The 20,733-nt window shown below is 31.5% G+C and overlaps 4 protein-coding genes across 5 annotated transcripts; 1 reads left to right on the top strand and 3 right to left on the bottom strand.

Annotated features, from left to right (window-relative positions):
• Nucleotides 1–1,083: 1,083 nt before the first annotated feature.
• Nucleotides 1,084–3,784, bottom strand: LOC137812801 (F-box/RNI-like superfamily protein). The gene is made up of 2 exons (XM_068615005.2): nucleotides 3,328–3,784; nucleotides 1,084–2,628 (listed from the first exon to the last, which is right to left on the bottom strand). The coding sequence occupies exons 1-2, from the start codon at nucleotides 3,782–3,784 to the stop codon at nucleotides 1,730–1,732; spliced, it is 1,356 nt and encodes a 451-aa protein (XP_068471106.2). The 3' UTR covers nucleotides 1,084–1,729.
• Nucleotides 3,785–3,862: 78 nt separating this feature from the next.
• RPS15AE (ribosomal protein S15A E) lies at nucleotides 3,863–5,236 on the top strand. Its single transcript, XM_068615007.2, has 3 exons — nucleotides 3,863–4,124; nucleotides 4,498–4,658; nucleotides 4,814–5,236. The coding sequence occupies exons 1-3, from the start codon at nucleotides 3,995–3,997 to the stop codon at nucleotides 4,910–4,912; spliced, it is 390 nt and encodes a 129-aa protein (XP_068471108.1). The 5' UTR covers nucleotides 3,863–3,994; the 3' UTR covers nucleotides 4,913–5,236.
• A 763-nt stretch (nucleotides 5,237–5,999) lies between these two features.
• LOC137812802 (S-adenosyl-L-methionine-dependent methyltransferases superfamily protein) lies at nucleotides 6,000–7,819 on the bottom strand. The gene is made up of 5 exons (XM_068615006.2): nucleotides 7,679–7,819; nucleotides 7,521–7,600; nucleotides 6,837–6,981; nucleotides 6,632–6,763; nucleotides 6,000–6,487 (listed from the first exon to the last, which is right to left on the bottom strand). Exons 1-5 carry the CDS (start codon nucleotides 7,721–7,723, stop codon nucleotides 6,197–6,199), a joined length of 693 nt encoding a protein of 230 aa, XP_068471107.1. The 5' UTR covers nucleotides 7,724–7,819; the 3' UTR covers nucleotides 6,000–6,196.
• Nucleotides 7,820–11,071: 3,252 nt separating this feature from the next.
• LOC137812796 (uncharacterized) lies at nucleotides 11,072–15,474 on the bottom strand. Of its 2 annotated transcripts, none has more exons than XM_068614997.2 (3): nucleotides 15,344–15,474; nucleotides 14,527–14,737; nucleotides 11,072–11,554 (listed from the first exon to the last, which is right to left on the bottom strand). In XM_068614997.2, the coding sequence occupies exons 2-3, from the start codon at nucleotides 14,706–14,708 to the stop codon at nucleotides 11,368–11,370; spliced, it is 369 nt and encodes a 122-aa protein (XP_068471098.1). In that variant the 5' UTR covers nucleotides 14,709–14,737; nucleotides 15,344–15,474; the 3' UTR covers nucleotides 11,072–11,367. The 2 variants fall into 2 exon arrangements, with proteins under 2 accessions (XP_068471098.1, XP_090155293.1); XM_090299167.1 differs by having other exon boundaries at nucleotides 15,265–15,346.
• Nucleotides 15,475–20,733: the final 5,259 nt, after the last annotated feature.

Below are 20,733 nucleotides of genomic sequence, written 5' to 3'. Positions count from 1 at the left end.
TTTTAGAGATTAAAATTAAATAATAAACTCTTAGTCTTTAGAAGAGTGTCTCGATGATGTCTTTTGAGGGTTTAGAGATTGGTGACGAATGGTGGAAGAGAGGAGAAAGCTTGAGAAGGAGGAAGAAAGTGAAAAACAAAGTGAATTAAGAGAAAAGATGTCTCCAATTTGATATGCCTTAATTTCGCATTCTGACCCTAAACCAAATGTTAAATCTGTTCAAAATATTTTCACAGGTCCGATAATATTAATTTTATTATAGCGGTTGTATGATAGAGCAAGTACTACCGGTTGTTCAACCATTATTTTCTAGGATTATGATATTTTGACACTTCTTGCTCTATTTTACGCCTACAATAAATATTAATATTTGTAATAAAAAAAATTAAAAAAACACCTTTAAATACAAACCAAATATAAAATATTTTAAAATTAAAAAATTATAATTTTTTATAAATAATTAAAATATTAATATTTATTGGAATGTAGATGTCAAATAAAAATTTTTGTATTTTCAATTATAAAATGATAAAAGTTGATTTGACACTCGTGATAGTAAAAAACAGTAACTTCACAACTCAATGTAAAACATAGACACACATATCTATATATTATATAAGTATGTTTTATTTTTTTTAACATTTTTTTATCACTGGTTCAAAATATTTGTTCCTTACTTTTATAATCATAATAAAAATTTATACAATAAATTTGAATTTTAAAAAGTTTAATATATTTTATTTTAAAATTGTGTTTTTCCTTACTATTATAATCATAATAAAAATTTATACAATAAATTTAAATTTTAAAAGTTTAATATATTTCACTTTAAAATTGTGTTAGAACCGTTGTGTGACACGCAGCGGTAGTAACACACGCAATAATGTCAACATGTCACTACTCAATGTCTCATTACTAAATAAAGATGGAGGAAAAGGTCTCTTTGACACTAATTTTTTTCTCCCACTTCCACTTTACAATCTTTTTAATAATGAAATATTATATTTTTTAACAAAAATTAATAAAAACAAAATAAAAATAATAATATATTTAATCGTCTAAGTGAAAGTTACCCACCTATCATTGAAGAATAAAGATTTCTACTTTAATAGAGATCCAAATATTCAGGAATGAAGCACTCACCTGGTGAGTCCACCTAAAGTTCAATCCATAAAACAACAACAGCGATGAATAATACAAGAATATATACACATGCTTGCAAAAAAAAGCAGCACAAAGATCTGTACGAAGAGATAATACAACAGCAACCAAGCCTAAAGAAGATCTAAACAAAGAAATTTGACGGGGGGGGAGGAGTACTTTCCACAAGGTGGCTTCTTCCCAACAGTTAACTATAGCCATTATATTTTGCAATGCTGATCCACAGTTCTTGCACAAATCCAAAGAAGAATGCTACTTCCAACTGCACCCAATTCGCCAACACAGTTTGGAAAAAGTTCTCCTGATACCAATGGCACCATAGCTCATACTCCCCTTTCTGATCCCTCATCTAGTTTCTTTCAACTTTCTCCAGTTTTCCAACATCGGAAATATTTTTTTATGGACACTTTGGGTCGTTTAACGTTCATTTGTACTTCTTGGAGTTGATTCAACAAAAATATATTAAAATTCTGACAGTGTCCTAACATGACTCGTCTATTCGTAAACCTATGATACAACAAATCAATGAGAACTCCCCTTTTTCATAACCAAGATAGCAGTCACCAAACTAAGTGCCATCAGAGACCCAAGTATCCTTGATTCCTTCTTTCCATATTCCCCATCTCCATCTTACTCTCGGGAATTTGCTTCTGCATGAAGAGATCAGGCTGCCAGCAACATATGAATCAACATCACGGTGGATAAGAAGCGAAACATCAGATAGGTGGGTGCTTTTATCCAAAACAGAAGAGATAAATGCAAGAGTACCCTCCATTTCATGGACCACTAGATGTGCAATAAGTTGTTTTATCATCTTCATCCCAATCCCATCTTCCAAACCTCCTCGTTTAAAAGAATTCTCCATTACATGCCAGGCTCCAGGACCTAAATTAAGACATGTTATCTTCGGAAAACAATCCAACAAGGTATCAATCCCAAACTTAGCCACGTCAACCTGTTCTCTTCTTCCCACCAAATCCAAGGTAAGTCTCTTCATCGAGCTGAAGTGACGAAACATGCTAACCAAAAAACCAAGAGAATGACATTCTACACCGAGCTGAAGGCATTGTATATTAGCACAATTTTTCAACTTGAGCTCATCAGTATTCTCGATGGAGAGATTAAAATTGGACAAGGAAGGGGCTTCAAGGACAATCAGCCTAGGTTTGAAGCATCTGAGATCAAAATCAACAAGGCAAGGCGCACATATGATCAAAGAAAGTGGAGCATTTGAGACCGACCATTGACAAGTGGTAAGGTGTAAGAAATTAATCTTAGGCTCCTTAAGTCCACCAACCCCAATAAGACTGAGTTGAGTCAAATTAGGGAAACAAGCATTGACCCTGCTTAAGTCTTCATCATCCAGTCTCACAAACTCAAGGGTCAAACACCTCAACGTTGGCATCAAACATAAACCATCCACGGATAACCACGCATTCCTCACAACCAATTTCACTAGATTGTGACCTGAATAAAGACACATCGCAAATTTCCATGAGAGATCGACAAAAACTTAGACACATATACTTATGGTATGTTTGAATAGACAGAAAGAAGATATACATGAATACAATACATTGTTTTTTTTTTTTTGCTTGATTTAAGAGAAAGTGTTCTAAACTAAAAACTCAAAATTTTCTTTCCTTCTTTTTCCCTTCTACTAAAATTTTGTCATTGTTGGTACGTTTAACAAGGAGAAAAGAATATTAACGAAACTTTTGTTTCTTAAAAACTAGGTTTAGGTTTACGTCTTCTTCTTCATGCTCAGCTGCCGCCGCTGCCACCATTTTTTCCGATATTTTGGATATTTCCGATATCCGTTAGAACTCCGACATGGCCATAACTTCGACATGGCCATAGCGGCCGCCGTGCAAAATCCGATTCGCCACCGCCTTGTTGTGGCGGTGGTCAGGAAAACCGCCACCGAAATCCGCCATGGCCGATAAGTGATAACACTTTCAATTTTCATCCACCATTTCAAACATACCATTAGGTTCTTTAGATATTATTCTTCAACCAGAGTTGAAGTTTCACATCTAAACATATTAATCTTAACCTAAATTAAAACTCCAATTCTGACTGAAAGAATACAAAACACACCCAAGAAATTGCATTCGTGCAAAAGAAGGAAAAAAACGAAGGAAAATTGAGAATCGAGAAGCTAACAGGTGGAAGAGATGAGGGACAAGGCCTCGGATCGGCGCCAACAAGACTGGACCCAGAAATCGGAGACAGAGAAAGATTTGAGCGCGTGGGAAACGGAGGGAAGCCACTCTGTGATGAAGTTCGTGTCGGTAAGGTAGAGATCGTCGGACTCATCCTCGACGTCGTCGAAGGAGACGCCACCGAGGGCGCGATCGACGCCGAGCGAGACGGAGTCGAGGGTGGAGGTGTAGCGGCCAACGAGTTGAGCGAAGACGGTCTTGAAGGGGGTGACAAGGTACTTGGTCTCCGGCGAACGGGACTTGAGGTAGCGCGACATGGAACATACCAGGTTCACCCAACGCACCTCGTACGACGCCGCATTTAGGCTCTTACACACCGCCCTGCACCGCGCCACATCGGTAGTGTCCGTTAAACGACTCACAATTTCCACCAACAGCGACGCCGGAAGCTCCTCCATAATCGCCAATCGAATCGCGAAATTGCATTCACAGAGAGAGAGAGAGAGAAGAGTTTGTGTTCGCGTTTTGTTTTGCGTGTGACCGTGGAATTTTAACTATTTACGTAGCTTGACGTAGGCGAAATGTCGAATATACCCTTGCCTTGAAATCCACTATATTTCGAAAACCCTAGAGAGAGAAAGAGGAGTTTGGTTAGAGAATTTAGAGAGATGGGGAGGAGGATACTGAACGATGCCTTGAGGAGTATGGTGAATGCAGAGAGGAGAGGGAAAGCTATGGTGGAACTCAAGCCAATTTCCACTGTTATGTCTTCATTTCTCCACATCATGAAAAACCATGGTATCTTTTTTTCTTCAGCCACTATTTTTACAATTTCTATTCTTTTTTCTAAAATTCGAAACCCCTTTAACTGTTTCACAATTTCAAATCTGGGCAATGAGGAAATGGTATGAATTCGCCTTGTCAAAAGTGATTTCAGTCTCTGAAATTTATCTCATCTCTTCTTCGTTTATATGTTTGGAGTTTGAATGACTTTCGTTGTTGATTTGATTACTGTTATTATTTTCCATCTGGGTCTAAGCATGAGTTTCCGTGTGTGAAACAAATATCTTGTTGCTTAGTTAGATGAAAATGAAGGGCCCATGAACCTAACTAAAATTCTTTATCACTGTGCCACTGTTAGTGTAGCTAATTTGGCTTAAATTCCTTGCAGGTTATATCAAAGACTTTCAGGTCTATGATCCGCATAGAGTGGGAAGGATAACGGTTGAACTACTAGGTAGGATTAACGATTGCAAGGCCCTTACACACCGAAAAGATATCAAGGCAAGGGATGTTGAAGCCTACAGATTGCAGACTCTTCCTACTCATCAGGTTGGTTTATGTCAGTGATTCGTTTTCATGTTATAGGAATGCTTCCGACTGCTGTTTCTGTCTGATGGTGGTTGTTATAATTTGTGTTTTATGAACAATATGTAAAAGGAAATCAAAGGAAGAGGATAATTGTGCCTTTCTTTTGCTTTGTGCAGTGGGGTTATGTTGTGATTACAACTCCTGATGGTGTTTTGGATCATGAAGAGGCCATTAAGAAGAATGTAGGTGGCCAGGTTCTGGGTTACTTTCACTAAAATGATCGTTGCCATGCTCTTTTGGCCGTGTATTACGTTCAGCTATGTTTCCAGATAAACATTTTTCCTGTATGAATGTTATAAGATAGCAGCTCATGCATGAATAGTATGATGGATTGGATTTGATGCTTTGTGGAAATTAGTTCTGTTTTGGTCGTTAAATGGTATATTAGACATGAATGAATGAATGCTATGCATCCTAGGAAACCACTGTGTAGAATGATTCTACCATTCTATGCAGTTATTTCCTTTTCTTCAAGAATTGCAGTTTTGTATAAGAAGATATTTCTTGTAGAAGATGTCAACGTTTAAATTATTCTCCAACCCTGTTGCATTGTAGTCATTTATGATAAACTTAACAAATTCAAGCCCAGTTATTTTGCTAGATTTTTCAGCTCTTGTAAGTAAACTTCGAATGTTGAAATAGACGTGTACAAATGCATTTGCCATCCAATTCAACTCTGATTTAAGAAATATACCTGCTAGTGAAAAATTCAGCTCCTGATTTCCTGGAATTGCCGTGTTCTAATATTTCATGGAAGAAGAACACAGTGAACATCAGCATCGCTCATATTTACTAGTTAATTAATAAATTTATTGATATATTATTATCTTTAGATGTGTACAGAAACATTTATGATGTGTGGTTTCACCTTAATAAAGAAACTACAACTACCACTTATGCCTGGCCTTCTGATAACTTCACACTTTGTAATTTGTAAAATGTGTAAATTTTCAATTATACAGTTCGATCTTCGCGTTGCAGTTGTAAAGTTCTTCTATCCTTGCCCTTACATCTCTTACATATATGATAACATTATTAATTGTTTATCTACCAAAATTAGCGATAGGTTGATGGTAATGTGTAGCTTTGAACAACTCAATTTAATTTCTGAAGAAAGAAAGTTTCAAAATTATATTCGGGAGATCTTTTTAAGCTCTTTTCTCTATTGAATATAAGGACAAAAGTGTTTCATTTCATAATCTTATGAAATTCAATGATTGATTTTTGTTAGACTGAAGTGTCTTTGATGTTGTTTTGTTGGACTAATTTAGGTATCCGCAACTCTTTGTGAACATCATATCATTCATGGAAACAGACAAAATCAAACATTTTATTGTCTTAATGGTAAATAGCAACACCAGTGGTTCGCATTACAGTCACATCATAAGCCCCACGGTTTGAGGCAAATCAATTCAACCACCCACAGAAAGAAATGAAAAACCAAGAACAAAATACATTAAATTAACTTAAACCACACTACAAAACATTCGTAGAAGGTGTCAATGAGCACGCCTGCAGATAGTGAAGCCATCACCAATTGAAACAGCAGAAATTTCAACACGAGAATCATCTGCAACTGCTTTGTTGAAAGCTAGAGCAGCTTGCCTGTATTTTCTTTTGGGTAGTGGAACATCCTCTTCAGGCCAGGCAACAGTTCCACCCCAGAGGGTGTTATCATAGATTATTAACCCACCAATCTTCACCAGTTTCAGAAGCCTCTCATGGTAATTCCAATAGTTATCTTTATCAGCATCTACGAAGGCAAAGTCAAAACTTTCCTTATTTGAATCCTGCAACAGAACAAGCAGAAGCATTAGCCAGTAATGCACTTGAAATATCAAACAAAAACTAACTATAAAGTAAAGACAGTAATTTTCTGTCTCGTAATATGACATCATGTTAGTAGGATGTAAGCAAGAAAGAATCATGCTCACGTCTTCTAATAGTTTATCAAGAACAGGTAAAGCTGGAGACTGTATGAAGTCGATCTTGTGCTCTACACCAGCCTTCTTGATGAATGGTAGTCCTATCTCATAAGCTTCTCTATCTGGATCCAGGGCTATAATCTACACCACACAGACAATGGAGTTGGTAACACAAAACTGACATATTACCAAATAACAGAAGAAAAGTGCAAACCTTTCCATCATCTGGAATGGTGAGTGCAGTGAGGAGAAGAGAGTATCCAGTAAAAACTCCCACTTCAATTGTCTTCTTAGCATTCAACAGCTTCAAAAGCAAGGCCATTAGCTGACCCGCATCGGGATCAGCCCCCATAAAGCCCCTGATGATTGAAAATGGTATTACATAAACAGTTTCCTTATGTTAGATATGGCAACTAAATTTATGAAACAAAGCCCTTTGATGTGTACTAGTTGAGAACAGACACTGCTAACACAAATATTCAGAGGAGTGAAAAACTTTAGGTAGATCCTGAGAATGTAGAAGCTAAAAATAAGATACATCTAAAGAAGCAGATCCACAAGATGCAATGTAAAAGCAAATAGGTTATAATTGAGACAACATACTCTGTCTTTGTTCATTTTAATAATGTTACTGTGTCTGTGCCTGAAGCTATGAGGCTCAAACACGTCTTTTAGATGATGTGTCCGTGTTGAACACACGTATCGGATATCGACAAAAACTGAAACATACTTATGCATATAAATCTTTATTACCAATTTATATAATTCATAATTATATAATATATAGATTTTTGTTTCCGTGTCCTACATTTTAGTGATTATACGTATCTCCATGTGTTGTATAAGTGTCTGCGATAGTGTCTGTGCTACATAGAATTGTGTCGTAAAGAATAATTACCAAGGGTGGGTTGCATTGGCATTCCTTAGGTCTCTGAGAGTCTCTGCTTCTCGAGGGTAAACGCTAGTCTCCAGTATATACTGCCACAACATTGTTGGATTGAAGAATTTATGAAAACGAATGAAAGGAAAAAAGTAATGTTTAAACGAGAAACCTACCTTGGTCAACTTCTCACTCTGCAGAATTGTTTTATTAGAGGACATTTCTATGCTTTGTTAAGCCTTTGTTACACTGAATTCTCTGTGACTTACAAAGCGTCCCCTGCTTCAGCCATTTTTAAAGAAGTGTGAAGCGGAGGTTGCACGTTGCAACCCCCATTCCTTTGTCTCTTTCCTTCGTCTCTTCAACAAACAATCAAGGGGGGTGTATTGTATAATTCAAATATCTTTGTCCTTTTATGTGGCTATTTTGAAGTTCTAAACTTTACCAAACTGTTAAATAATTAAACTTGCTAAAAATAAATAAAAATTGGTCTTGTGCGGTTTCATGTTTATTGCATGAAGTTGATTTAATTGCATGTCGGTGTTCTCGCCATAACCAATGAAGGTCGTTGTTCTCCTTCCCTTTCGCAATCATTGGACCATCAACAAACCACTTCTGCAACACAACTACCAAATTTATTTATTGAACGGTTTATTTTCGAAGCTTTTGTTTATTTTTGTCACTCTCGTAATTTCTTCTCATACTATGTTAATGGGTGCCTCGAAGAGATATAAGGCTTGTTTTCTTTTTACAGTATAGGAGCTATTTGTGGGTAGAAATATAGAATGGAAAACAATGTAGAAATATTTAACATGTTTTTTTTTATAAAGAGATTATTCAAATATTAATTATTTGCTGTGCAATGTAGATTTTTAACCCGTTCAATGCACGGAAAATTAAATTCCATACAATTATTTAGTTATTAATTTTTTTTAAAAATAATCAATTTCAGATATTAGTTATATATTTATTATTAGTTTTTATAAGGAAACATAAATATTTAAATTAATTAACAATACGTACGGACAAGTTTATAAATTTAAGTAACATGTACCATATGAATTGTAAAGAAGTAAAACTATAATTTATATAATTAAATATATATATATATATATATAAATGTAAATGTAAATGTAAAGAAGAAAATCATTATAATAATATATAAGAAATAAACATTAGCAAAATAAATAAATAAAACTAAAACATACTAAAATTAATATAAACCATGCATAAACATAAATAATACACATAAATAAGTAAATTGTTTCAGTATCAACAAACTGACAGGAAAAAAATGGTTAATTCTAAGGGAGAAATAACTCGAATTTCATTATTTGGTATATTAATCCTTGTTTCAAAAACAATCTTATCGCATTTTTTGAAGTCATTTAATATACATAAATTCTTCCATTCGTTTCCAAATTTTTGTTGATTTATTGACACGTGCTTTTTTCGCTATTTTATATAAAAATATAATTTATATAATTATACATATAAATAGGAAAAAAATTACAACGCAAATATTAATATATTTTTTGCGTTTATTGAAGTTCAGACTGCTATGGTTGTTGATTTTTATGAAGTTATACATGTTATGAAGGAAGCTCAAAAGATTGGGTTTACTAATGTCTGACTTAAATGTGATTCTGCCTTGGTTTGTGCCGCGTTTACTGCTAGTACTAATGTTCCGTGAATGCTTCGTAATAGATTGAATACTTGTCTTAATTACTGTGCGAAAATCAGATTTAGAGTTTCTCATATTTTTCGTGAAGGGAATGCGTGTGCAGATAAGTTGACTAATTTAAGATTTATTCATAGTGAAACATTTCATTAGTATAATAGGCTTCCATCTAGACATGTTCTTATAATTCTTTATGAATAGGTATAGTTTACCTATGTATCGTCTTTATTAACATATAAGTTTTGGTATAGTCCTCCATATTTTTTTATTTTTTTATTTTTTTTAATAATACATTTTCCATGTGATGGTAGATGATTGTTCTTGTTATTTGGTGTCAATTTAGTTGAGATGTCAATTTGCATAGTGATATCTAACATGAAAACTTTTATAAATAAAATAAAATAAAAATTAATATATAAAAAATAAACATTAACATATACGAATAAATAAATAAAAAAATTTAATATAAACAATATATAAACATAAATAATATACATATATATTCTCTTTCTTTGAGGAGGAATTTTAATAGTTAATTTATTTGTATGGAATATTTGAAAAAGGCTTTACGATAAAAAAAAGTTATGAGTAATTGAATTCCTTAAATTTTGTTTAAAAAATAAGAATTTGAAAATTTTCATGTGTTGTCTTTATATTCTCTTTGAGCTCGATTTTTATTTGAGAGACTGAAATATTATTGGAATGATTATTTTTTAGTTGATGTCAACTAGGATTTTTTTTATTGATTTTTTATTTTTTTTCGTAAATTACTAATTTTTAGTGAATTGTGCAAGACTAAGTATTCTGAATCAGCGATAATAGTTATAGTTATGATAATAAAAATAAAAGGAGTTTATGTATATATTTTGTTAGACTATTTTATTCAACTACCCACTATTCTTTTTCATTTACATTTACACTTCAAGTTAACCATGTTAAATTCACTTTAGAAAAGTGAAATTACAAAAATAAAATAAAAAATTTAAACATAATTTTTTTTATAGAAGACACGAAATCTGAATTTTTTTGCTAGAATTTTGTGATGAGGTAAGTTATATTCATGTAAAGAATAAATTTGAGGAGAATTATAACTAATGAAGCCCAAATATTTAGTATGATACAATTTAAAGGTTTTGAAGTCTCTTTCCTCATTTCTAGGTTCTGAACTTGGCTTAGAACCTGCATCTTCTTCTCATCCATGCTCACAACCATTTAAGTTTTGAGGGCTTCTAAACACACTTCTTATAAACACATTTCTTAACATATCTCCTTATACGTTCTTCTAAACACACTTCTTAATATTAACTAAAATTCATTACAAGTTATAAAAAATAAGTCTGTCATCCTATTTAATATATCTTATTCATATTTTTAACCAATAATGAATATATTAAAAATGTTAAAAAAATTTGCTATCACTCCTCTAATTATTGTGACTTTATTGAAGCTGTTGTATCTATACTTCTGAAATTAGACATTACACCATTTCCAGCTATAAAGGTCGAATCTAGTCTAATCTATTTTTTCACGTTCGGTTGTGAATTTCATAATGATATATATTTATAAAATTGTGATTCTCAATAAACAGAAGGTAAAATGTTTAAAAATTACAACTATTAATGTATTTCAACTAATAAAAAAATACGTAACAGAATTACTAACATTTATTCACAAAACAAATACCACATCACGTCCTAAGTGCGTGTTCACTTTTGTATCTTACTAATCTATTATAAAAAATTATAATTTAAAAAAAAAAATCGAAGGATATAAAATTGAAGGATATAAAAAAAAATATCAATTATCGGGCATAAAATTGTATTCTGGTTTATTTGATTGGAATTAACAGCCATATAATTTTTTTAAAATAACAAGCATGACAAAAAACGAAAAGAGTTGCAAGAGTATCATCAATTCATCATTGTGGAATACCATCATTAGCTTTCCAACAGTACAACAGAACAACGCATGTTTCATCCCGCTTTCAACTACAAGGGATTATTGAGAGGCTTATGAAAGTTAAACTCTAGTTTTTCAACCATTTTCCCGAAACGAAATAAATCAGAATAACAAAAATTGCCTGGTAGAACGCCATAATCCACACAATGTATAAATGATCACAGCAATTGGCTTTTGGAGTGTATATAAGGCAGTGATAAAATCTACACTTTGAAGTGGTTATTGTCAGACATAGTAACCGGTGAAAGTAAATCCCCTTCCAACAATCTCACCAGCGCAAAACCATGCAAAGCATTCCAGGCCAAACAAAGCAGCAATACCTGCATCTTCCACCTTTAGTTCTTTTCTGTTCTTCCATAAATTCTTGGCATAATCAAGTTCCTTCCAGAAGGACTCTGTACGACCCGGAATACTGCAAAAGATTTGAAGAGTTATATATAATTGACATACAACAGACTTTGCTACATAGAGACAATACAGTATGCATAACAGGTTTTTAAAGTTCATTACATCATCGTTTTGCTAATTCACTGAAGATCGTGGTGAAAAATAACATAATCAGAAACACATGCCAGATTTGAAAACCATATTGAAAGATCGAGGTTAACTAACACAAGAAGAAAAAAAATGAAATTAACTTCTCTCCGAATTAAATTAGTTAATAAATAATTTTTTTCAAATATTATAGAAGTTATAGAAAGAAGTTTCTACGAAATAGCTTACGTATAAGCTAAGTTTTGAAGGAACTTATGGAGTAGCTCGTTCAATTAGACCCATAATTTGAAACACATGCCTGATTGGAAAACCATTTTGAAAGTGGACGACATAAGAATTGATATTCGCAAATAGATGGCATAGTTAGTGGGCTTCAGCAAAAAGAACTAAAAGCTGCTAGTTGCTGAGACATTGATGTGGGCAGAAAATGAAGAGCTTAGCTTATTTTATAACCAGAATTGTTAACATGATTATTACATAGTAACAAGAAGTTCTAGACTTAAAACTATAGGTTCTCATAATGAAAAGCACATTATGAGCTGTTAAATTCAAGGCATACAGTTGAACCATGCTATGATGGATTATGGAAAAATTTAAATTAATTATTTGAAGCAATGAGACTTAATTTCAAAAATATGCATTACTTGCTACTTGGATGTAGATAAATAATTATTAAAGTGTAATAAATAATTAATTTACTATGTTCATTGCTAATTTCCCACGTAGTGCTGCAAAGAGTTATAGTTTAGTATGTCTGGCAAGCTAATGAAGCCCATGAAAGTCTGACTTTGTAATTAGGGATTCAGGTTATTATAGGCAGTCTAAAAGTCAGTCAAAAGTAAATAACTTAGTACCCAAAAAACTTAAGAGTCCGGTTGATTCTAGAGTCCTACAGGATTTTAGTTTGTACTTCGAAAGCATCCATAACAATGTTCACTAAAGTATAACAGAATATATATTTGTCGTTTCTTTCCAAAACCAGATCAGAATTCTGATTACATCTGAATTCTGTAAATGGACTCTTCCACACAAACCCTTGTCTCCAATACCTATCCCCCATATTTCCCTTTCCATCCAATCCTAATTCTAGAGTCTACGGTATAAACATCTTGGGCCGAATCAAAATAAACTTCAGTTACAATAAAGGATTAATGTTAATTACATGATCACCTGTTCATTTATAGTGTCCACTTCATTTTTCATTTTCAATTTTGCCCTTCCCCCCAGACTTATGTCCCTGGTTACAATCAACCTTTCATGCCACATACCAGGTGTGAACTTTCTAAGTCCGTGTGGTGGATGAGCTAACTGACTTAGTGCGTGTTTGGCTCAGCCTATTTTGGAAGAATAATTGCTTATTTTTGCCAGCTTTAAGAGAGAGCTTTAGAAATATAAGCCATTATTCTCCTAAACAAAATCTATGTTCTATGTCATGCATGAACTTAGTCAATTATAGCCATATTAGATTGGAATTATAGTCTGAACCCATAACAGCAACATCGTTAAAATCACGAGTATGCGAATATACTCATGTGATCCTAGGAGTTTGGTCCTATGAGTTTTCGGGACACAGCAAGTTGATGCACATGAAGGATTGGGAGAGGCGTGGATCATAGCTAGATCGCATGGTTGCTCATGAAATTGTGATATCGTGCGCCACATTGATCCGTTCTGCTTGAGCAGCTGGGGTTCAATAGTTAAAATAAAACAGTCCATTTGTTGGCCGAAAGACTCGACCCAAACCTAAAAAGAATCCTTATTTCCTTTAGGTTTCCCACCCATTCACAAATCAAAAAATACAAAAACTACCCTCAACAGTGCATGCACTCTGACATGGAAATTGTTGTTGAGCAACCATCACCATCGTCATCGATAACCATCAAAGCAGTAACACTTCCTCTCACACTAGCTTCACCAACACTCAACCATTGTCACCAATGCTACCTTCATCATTGTATGCCATCACAACACTCACAACCATCGTCACCATTGCTGACTTTGTCCACATCGATGCGCACACTATCCTGCTTTGTATTTTCTTCTTAATACTTTCCTTTGTTCTTGCTATAGAATAATTTTATGAATTGTGAACCTATTTTTATTTCTGTTATGTATTGAATCTTACTACTTAAGACTTATCATGTGCTATTTTATTGTCTATACTATTTTAATATATTTATTTGTGTTATGAGTTGAGTTCCGATTTTTTATCTCCCCCTCGAATCCTCTTGGGATCCTCGAGTTTGACAACATTGGATAGGAACATCAGACTGTTTTATAATAAATATGCACGAGAATCTCTCTTATTCCATTACCAATTTACCATCACAATGAAAACAATGTCCCATTCCATAACATCTCCCACGACCAAGGACATGAAGGAGGAACCATTTACTTGCTTTATATATCAGAAGAGAGTAGAAGATTTTCCCATATACTACTTTGAGAACTATGGTCTTACAGCCAGTCCCAAATCCAGGTAAAGCAGAAGTGTTGTGTTAGCCCACGGCAATCAACATAAAATTGTGGATATCCCAAACATGGATCACTAACAAAAAAATTGTTGTAATTTAGGGGATTGATGACTGAGAGATTATATCTCAGTCAATAAGTAACTCGGTCAAGAGAGGGGCAAACCAACATGATACACCAGTAAAAAGTAGGTTAAAGCCTTGCAACCACATCATTCAGAACGTCTTCCCTAATCTATAAAGGAAGGAAGAAGCCATTAGACATGACTGGAAACATCTCTGTGTATTAAAGTGTGCCAAAAGACAATTTGAAATCAGTAAAAGGTGGCCAACAAGCATATACAATTAGAGAATTACACACAATAAATCCATCCATACACATTATTTGGGGGAAAGGAGGGGTTGGAGAAAATATAACCTTGCAAGGCGGGTGTAGAACAATTGTTTTGCTAGCAGGTTGCATTTCTCTACTGTCGGAGGCTCCTGAATGTGTTGCTTGTTCTGTTCCAACAATTGTCTGTAGTAGCTAGATCCATGCTTGGCTACAAATTGAGATGCTTGACATGCTTTGGACTGCAACTGCAGCAACTTTGACGCCATCAAGTCTGCAAGTTAGGTAGAACAAAACCCTAGACCAAAGGGAAAAGGGCATATTAGATCAAGGCACAAGGTAAAAAAGTGTTTATGGGGAAGTTTATCCAAACAATCATAACTTCTACTCACATTGAAAATAGTCAGAATAAAAAGAAAATTAACAACTAAAGGCATATTCTCAAAGTAACATCTAGAACACCGCATAGCCTTCGACACTAATAGTTGCTACCTCATCCATTCTTTTTCTAAATTAGAGGCAATTGGCTTAGCAGGTGTAAAAAGGATTTAAGATGGAGTTATGCATTGATATCAAATGAGAAGAACTTCAATTAAGTAAATAAAATAGGGTTTTGGGTGCCATGTCAAAACCCTAAATTATCAACCATTTCACACAGTAACCACATAAATAAATTAATAAAATCAGGCAATATATACAAAAACATAAAGTAATTGAAGTAAGGAGAGAAAATGGAAGAGATGATAGTGTGAGAGAAGGAGATCGAGAAGAGGAGAGAACGAGATCTGCAAGGAAATGAAAAAAGGCAAAGGGTCGAGGAATCACAGTATCTCAGGTGAATGCAGAAATCAGAAGTAAAAGGAAGAAGAAGAATAAGAGAGATAATAAGGTGAGAGAGCGTTACCTTGTTGTGAGCAGAAGCAATGCAGTGATCTCTTTCACTCTCTCTCTCTCTCTCTCTCTTCACTCTTATTCTGTGTTGTGCAGTGCCTTCTTTTCTTGTCTTTTCCAATCTTCACTTTCGTATGGGCTTATTTTGGGCCATGAGAGCTACAACTATAAGCTAATTCCTCATCTACCTACACAGTTTCTTCCTGAACCTCCAATTTTTCAACTTCAAAATCATCCTTTAGCAAAAACTGTAGAATTTGAATTTTATTTATTTCTGAATTTTATAGTTTGTATACCTTTCAAACTATAAAATTTAAAATACAATTTGTATTCTGAATTTCAGAGTTTAAAAAGTATTTTTTGATGTCAAAAATGCATTTTGAACTCTATAATTTGAAATACAAACTTGGATTTCGCATTTAGAATTCAAAATATATTTTTTAAAATATGGAATACAATTTTTTATTCCAAATTTTAGAGTTCAAAAATCAATTAATAAAAAAAAGGAAGGATGTCAATAAAAAATATTTAAAAAAATGGTAAAATTATCATCTCAAGCATTTTATGGAGGTGAAGGAAGAAAGTACGGAGGTACCCAAAGAAATTGACCAAGTATAGCCCATAAAATCGATATCATTGCATTTGAGTTTCATATTTCGGAACTTGTCTTGTTATAACATATAGTATTAACTGACAAATAGTATTAAAATCAAATCAGTTTAAAAAAAATTAAAAATCAATTTTAATTTTGTGTTTAGTTTTAGGATTTAGAGTTTAGAGATTAATTTGAATTTGAATTTCGATTTGAAAATATAAAAAAATTATACTAAAACTTTTATTATATTTAAATGTAATATTACACTTTTTTTAGTTGATTATCAGTCAAGAGACAAATATGAGTATAACTTTTACACTTTAATTGTGCTTTTAATTAAAGTATATTTATGATTATTAAAATATTTATAATAAATTTGTACTATAATATTTAATTGTAATATTATGTGATTTATTTATGAATATAATAATAAATATAAAAATTCACAACATATTTATTTATTTATTTCAGAGTTTTTAATATAAAATATTTAATATATTTTTAAAAATATTTAATATTTATAATAAAAAAATCATAAAAAGTAATTCAAAATATATTGCGAAATACTAGTTTGATTTTGTTCAAAACTCGTATTAAATTAAAATAGGATTGTACAAAATTAAACTTGTATGTTTAATTTAAGTAATTTTTAAATAAAACAGACAAACCAAAACGAACTGAAAAATCTATAATTTCAAATACTTATGCACTAAAATAATTTAGAACATGGCTATTGAATAATTAATATAAAAACTAATAAAAAATCATGGTTCAGTAATCAAATTCTTATTTTTATTTTTATTTCATTTAATGACACTCATTAAGTACCAACAAATAAGAGTAGTATTTTTATTCTTTTGTTTTTTATTTCCAAAACGGAATAAATTATTTTTCCTTTATGGATTTACATATTTTTTGTCATTGTCTTTTATTAGAAAGTGATAAGTTGTAGTTAAGTCTTTGTTTGCATATATTAACATGGTATACATGTAGGAAGGAAAATGAGATTTTCCAACGATGTCCATTAGTTTTTTATCTATATATTTATTTGTGTGGAAAATTATTAATTTTGATCAACTTATTTGTGTAGAAAATTGTGAGAAATTATAATGTAACATTTTAATTATATCACGTAAATAATATACTCTGTAGGCAAATATAATTAAGATTTACATATTGTATTTCATTCAATCTTTCTTGTTTATTTCACTCACAAATTTTATACTCTTATTTATTATAAGATTTATTTCTAGATTTTATATATTATATATATTTCGCTGTGCATGAGGAAAGGAATGGATCGGATAAATTTTGTTTTGCACTATAATGGATTGAATAAAAAAATTAATTTATCCATTAAAATATTAATTTAAAATCTTTTTTATTTAATAAAAATTATCCAGTTAATCAATTACTAATTCTTTCATGAGTAAATTGCGTCTGTGTATCCACGTTTTATTTTTTTACTCTACTCTCTCTTTCTTTTTATTGTTGTCTTAAAATAAGAAATTAAAAAAAAATGGTAAAAATTAGTTTACATCGGTAAATTAATATTAATTAATAATTTTATTTTTAAAGTAATTCATATTCATATGAAATAACAAAATACTTCATCATACTAGATATATTAAATAAGGATAAAGTCATAAAATATTTATGCATATAAAAAATGGTTATAATATAAAATCTATAAAGTATAGATAATATTAAAAAAAAGTTTAACAAAATATATTTTAAAAAAGTTTTCAAAAACATATTTTTGTATAAAAAATTTTAAAAAAATATTTTTGAAAGGTATTTTCAGAAAGATTTAACAGTAAAAATATGGTTGAATTAATTTTGACCCCATAAATAATAGATGGATATTAACCATCGACATCATTGTTTGTGCTTCGCAAAAGCAACCAAAAAGACTAAAAAAAATATTCGTAAGTCAATGATACCATACAGTTACTTTGTGCTTTTTAATTCATGCAGTCTAAAAATGCGTGTAACCATAATGACATAACATAATATAAAAATCTTTGTAGCAAACTATCAATTAAAAAAAAATAACAAATCACGATGAAATCTTATTATAAGCATGCGTAACTATAATTAAATCTTAATTAAGTATACTTATCCAAAATGGCACAATCTAATACAGGCCCGTGAATGAACATACTGAAATTTGTAATAAAAAAGGTTGTGTTCTAAAGAGAAGCATTCATGAAAACTGACATCACTTACATTGGACAAGAACTGCACAATAATTGATTTTTTTAAGAAATCAAGTACTCAACATTCTATCATAATATCCCATTCTTTCAAGAACTTTATTCAAATTCAGTGTTTCATCATTCCAAAATAGCACACAAGCATAGCTCCATATGATATGCATGAAGAGAATATGAAACCTATCTAATATGAGTGAACTTTCTGCATAATATTCGAATAACTTAATAAACTATACCATGAATTAAAGAGAGCATAAAGAAATATTTTTCTATAAGTTCGTTTTAGTTAGTTTCTTTATATTCAACTTTGTGGATAAGATACAATTATATGGGCAAAATATGATAGGGGTAGGGTATACTTTTCTTTGGAAAACTGTATAATAAAACGAAGGGAAAGGCAATTTGAGTTGTAATAATTCGAATAAAATAGTGTTATGGAATATAAAAATTATATTGAGCACTCTATATTTTTTATAATATTATTAGAGAAAAAAATATATTATATTAGAATAATATTAAATATTGCAAAAAAGATTATGAAAAAATATAACATGTGCAATTTTGAGATATTTAACAATCAAATAAAATAATATATATATTATTTATTTTTTGATGGAGCAAATAAAAAACAAAAATAATGTTTTAGTTTCTGAGGAACAAAAACGTCATAATCTTGTTCTGTTAAGAGGCGTGTAAACAAGAAACGAAGTTATGATAATAATGTAATGAAATGTGAACAATAATGCGTGGGTTTCCCCATTCGGCGTCTTCCATTGCGGAACAAATCACCTTTTTCTGGTGCACTTTCACTTTGTCTCATTTTCCACCACCTTTCTCCCTACCCTATCATCAACCACACACTTTTCATTCATGTTCACCCAAGAACAAAGCAAAACATTCTTTACTTATTTCTATTTTCTTCTAATATGTATGCAAAATTCAACACAGTTTTTCATTGCATCTTTAACACAACATTCTAAAGTTTTGCATGCTTATAAGTCTTAAATTGTTTGCCTTTTGGTAAGCTCAGAAACCACTCACATTCCATCACACGTGTGAAAGAGATTAATTAGAATGGCTTACGTAAAGTGGGTTCAGAATTTTTTATTTTTTTTTCCTTAAAGGGTTCGAAGTAGGTGGCATTCTTAGTCTTGAACAACAACCCAACAAAACCCATTCATAGGAATTCAACTTAAGGTTTACCATAAAAACCCATTCAAACATATCTATAAAAGCCATGTTACGTGTAATAACTCCCTCAATTTCAAAACAATTATCTTTTTACTTTATTTTATTTTAGTTCAAAAGTAACAATCTTTATTTTTTAACCCTTTTTTTTCAACAAAGGAGTTATTTTATGTAAAAAAAAAAAAACTTAATATATTGTGAACATTCTCAAATTTAATAATTTTTTTATCAACAAAAATAATAAATAAATATAAACCATTCTAGATATCAACTCTTATACAAATAAAAAAAGAAATAACAAAGTGATAAATCAATAACGCAAAAACATCTTTTAATAACTTCATACCTAGATTAAATGGTGCCTATATAATTTGAATCTATCTATTTTATTTATTTGTTTAATTATCTGTTTGAAGTTGATTTTAATTTTGTGAATAGTGGCTAAAGGAAATAATAATGCATGGCACTTAGAATAATGTTATTAAGTGGTGAATGGATGAAATGACATGAGAGTGGAAGATGTCAATCAATGAAGAAGTCTCTACCTTATCTTGTAGGAAATGGTGTTCCAAAGTATTTGAGAAATATTAAGGAAGAAAGAATTTGAGGCATTGATTATGATAGGGATAGATGAGTCTTGCAATCATGTCTGAAAATGCAACAAGAAAAAATGTGGAATTTTCAAAAAGCCATTGTACGACGATGATGGAAGCTATGAAAGTACCATTATTCACCATAGCCTCTATTCATGGAAGATAGATTCAAAAGTCATAGTCAAAAAGGTCGTGTCCTTTTTAAATCTGCGGCGAAGTGCTTCATGGGGAAATTCTATAACAACTCAACTTTTAAATCCTATATGTTCATAACTAATCCGATAGGGAAGGGATAATAACTGACCTTATAATAAATTATTATTAAGATAAACTTTATGTATTTCCTATTAAAAAAATTAAAAATTTAAATTAATCTTCTATACAAACGAATTTTTGTGACTTCTGGTCAGGTTAGTAGGTAAGTAAATATTATAGGTTTGAAGAAAATGTACCCTTTTGTTAAACTTCTTTCTGACCTCTTGTTGGATGATGGTATCTGATTTTTGTCATATGGAGTAATGTTATTATGCGTTTTCGATTGTTAATAGGGAATGTTTTGTATGTATTGTATTTTACCCTATTTTGACTGAAGATAAATGTTGTTGATTTCTTTTGATGTGACCTATGTTTTTTTTTTCATGTATCTTTGAGGATTGGTTTGTTGATTTGTGGAGTATATTGGTTCTTTGTAAGTCAGGTATTTATAAGATGATATTTGCATCTATTTATATGATGTGTGATTTTCAACAAATGAATAACTTATAGTATTATTGTTAAGCATGATGGAAAAAACGCACGCGTAAACAACACA

The sequence above is a fragment of the Phaseolus vulgaris genome, chromosome 2 (assembly GCF_051622355.1).
Source record: "Phaseolus vulgaris cultivar YP4 chromosome 2, ASM5162235v1, whole genome shotgun sequence".
Lineage (NCBI taxonomy): Eukaryota > Viridiplantae > Streptophyta > Magnoliopsida > Fabales > Fabaceae > Phaseolus > Phaseolus vulgaris.
The sequence above is the reverse complement of the archived record's forward strand: the minus strand, read 5'-3'. Positions and strand labels throughout refer to the sequence as shown.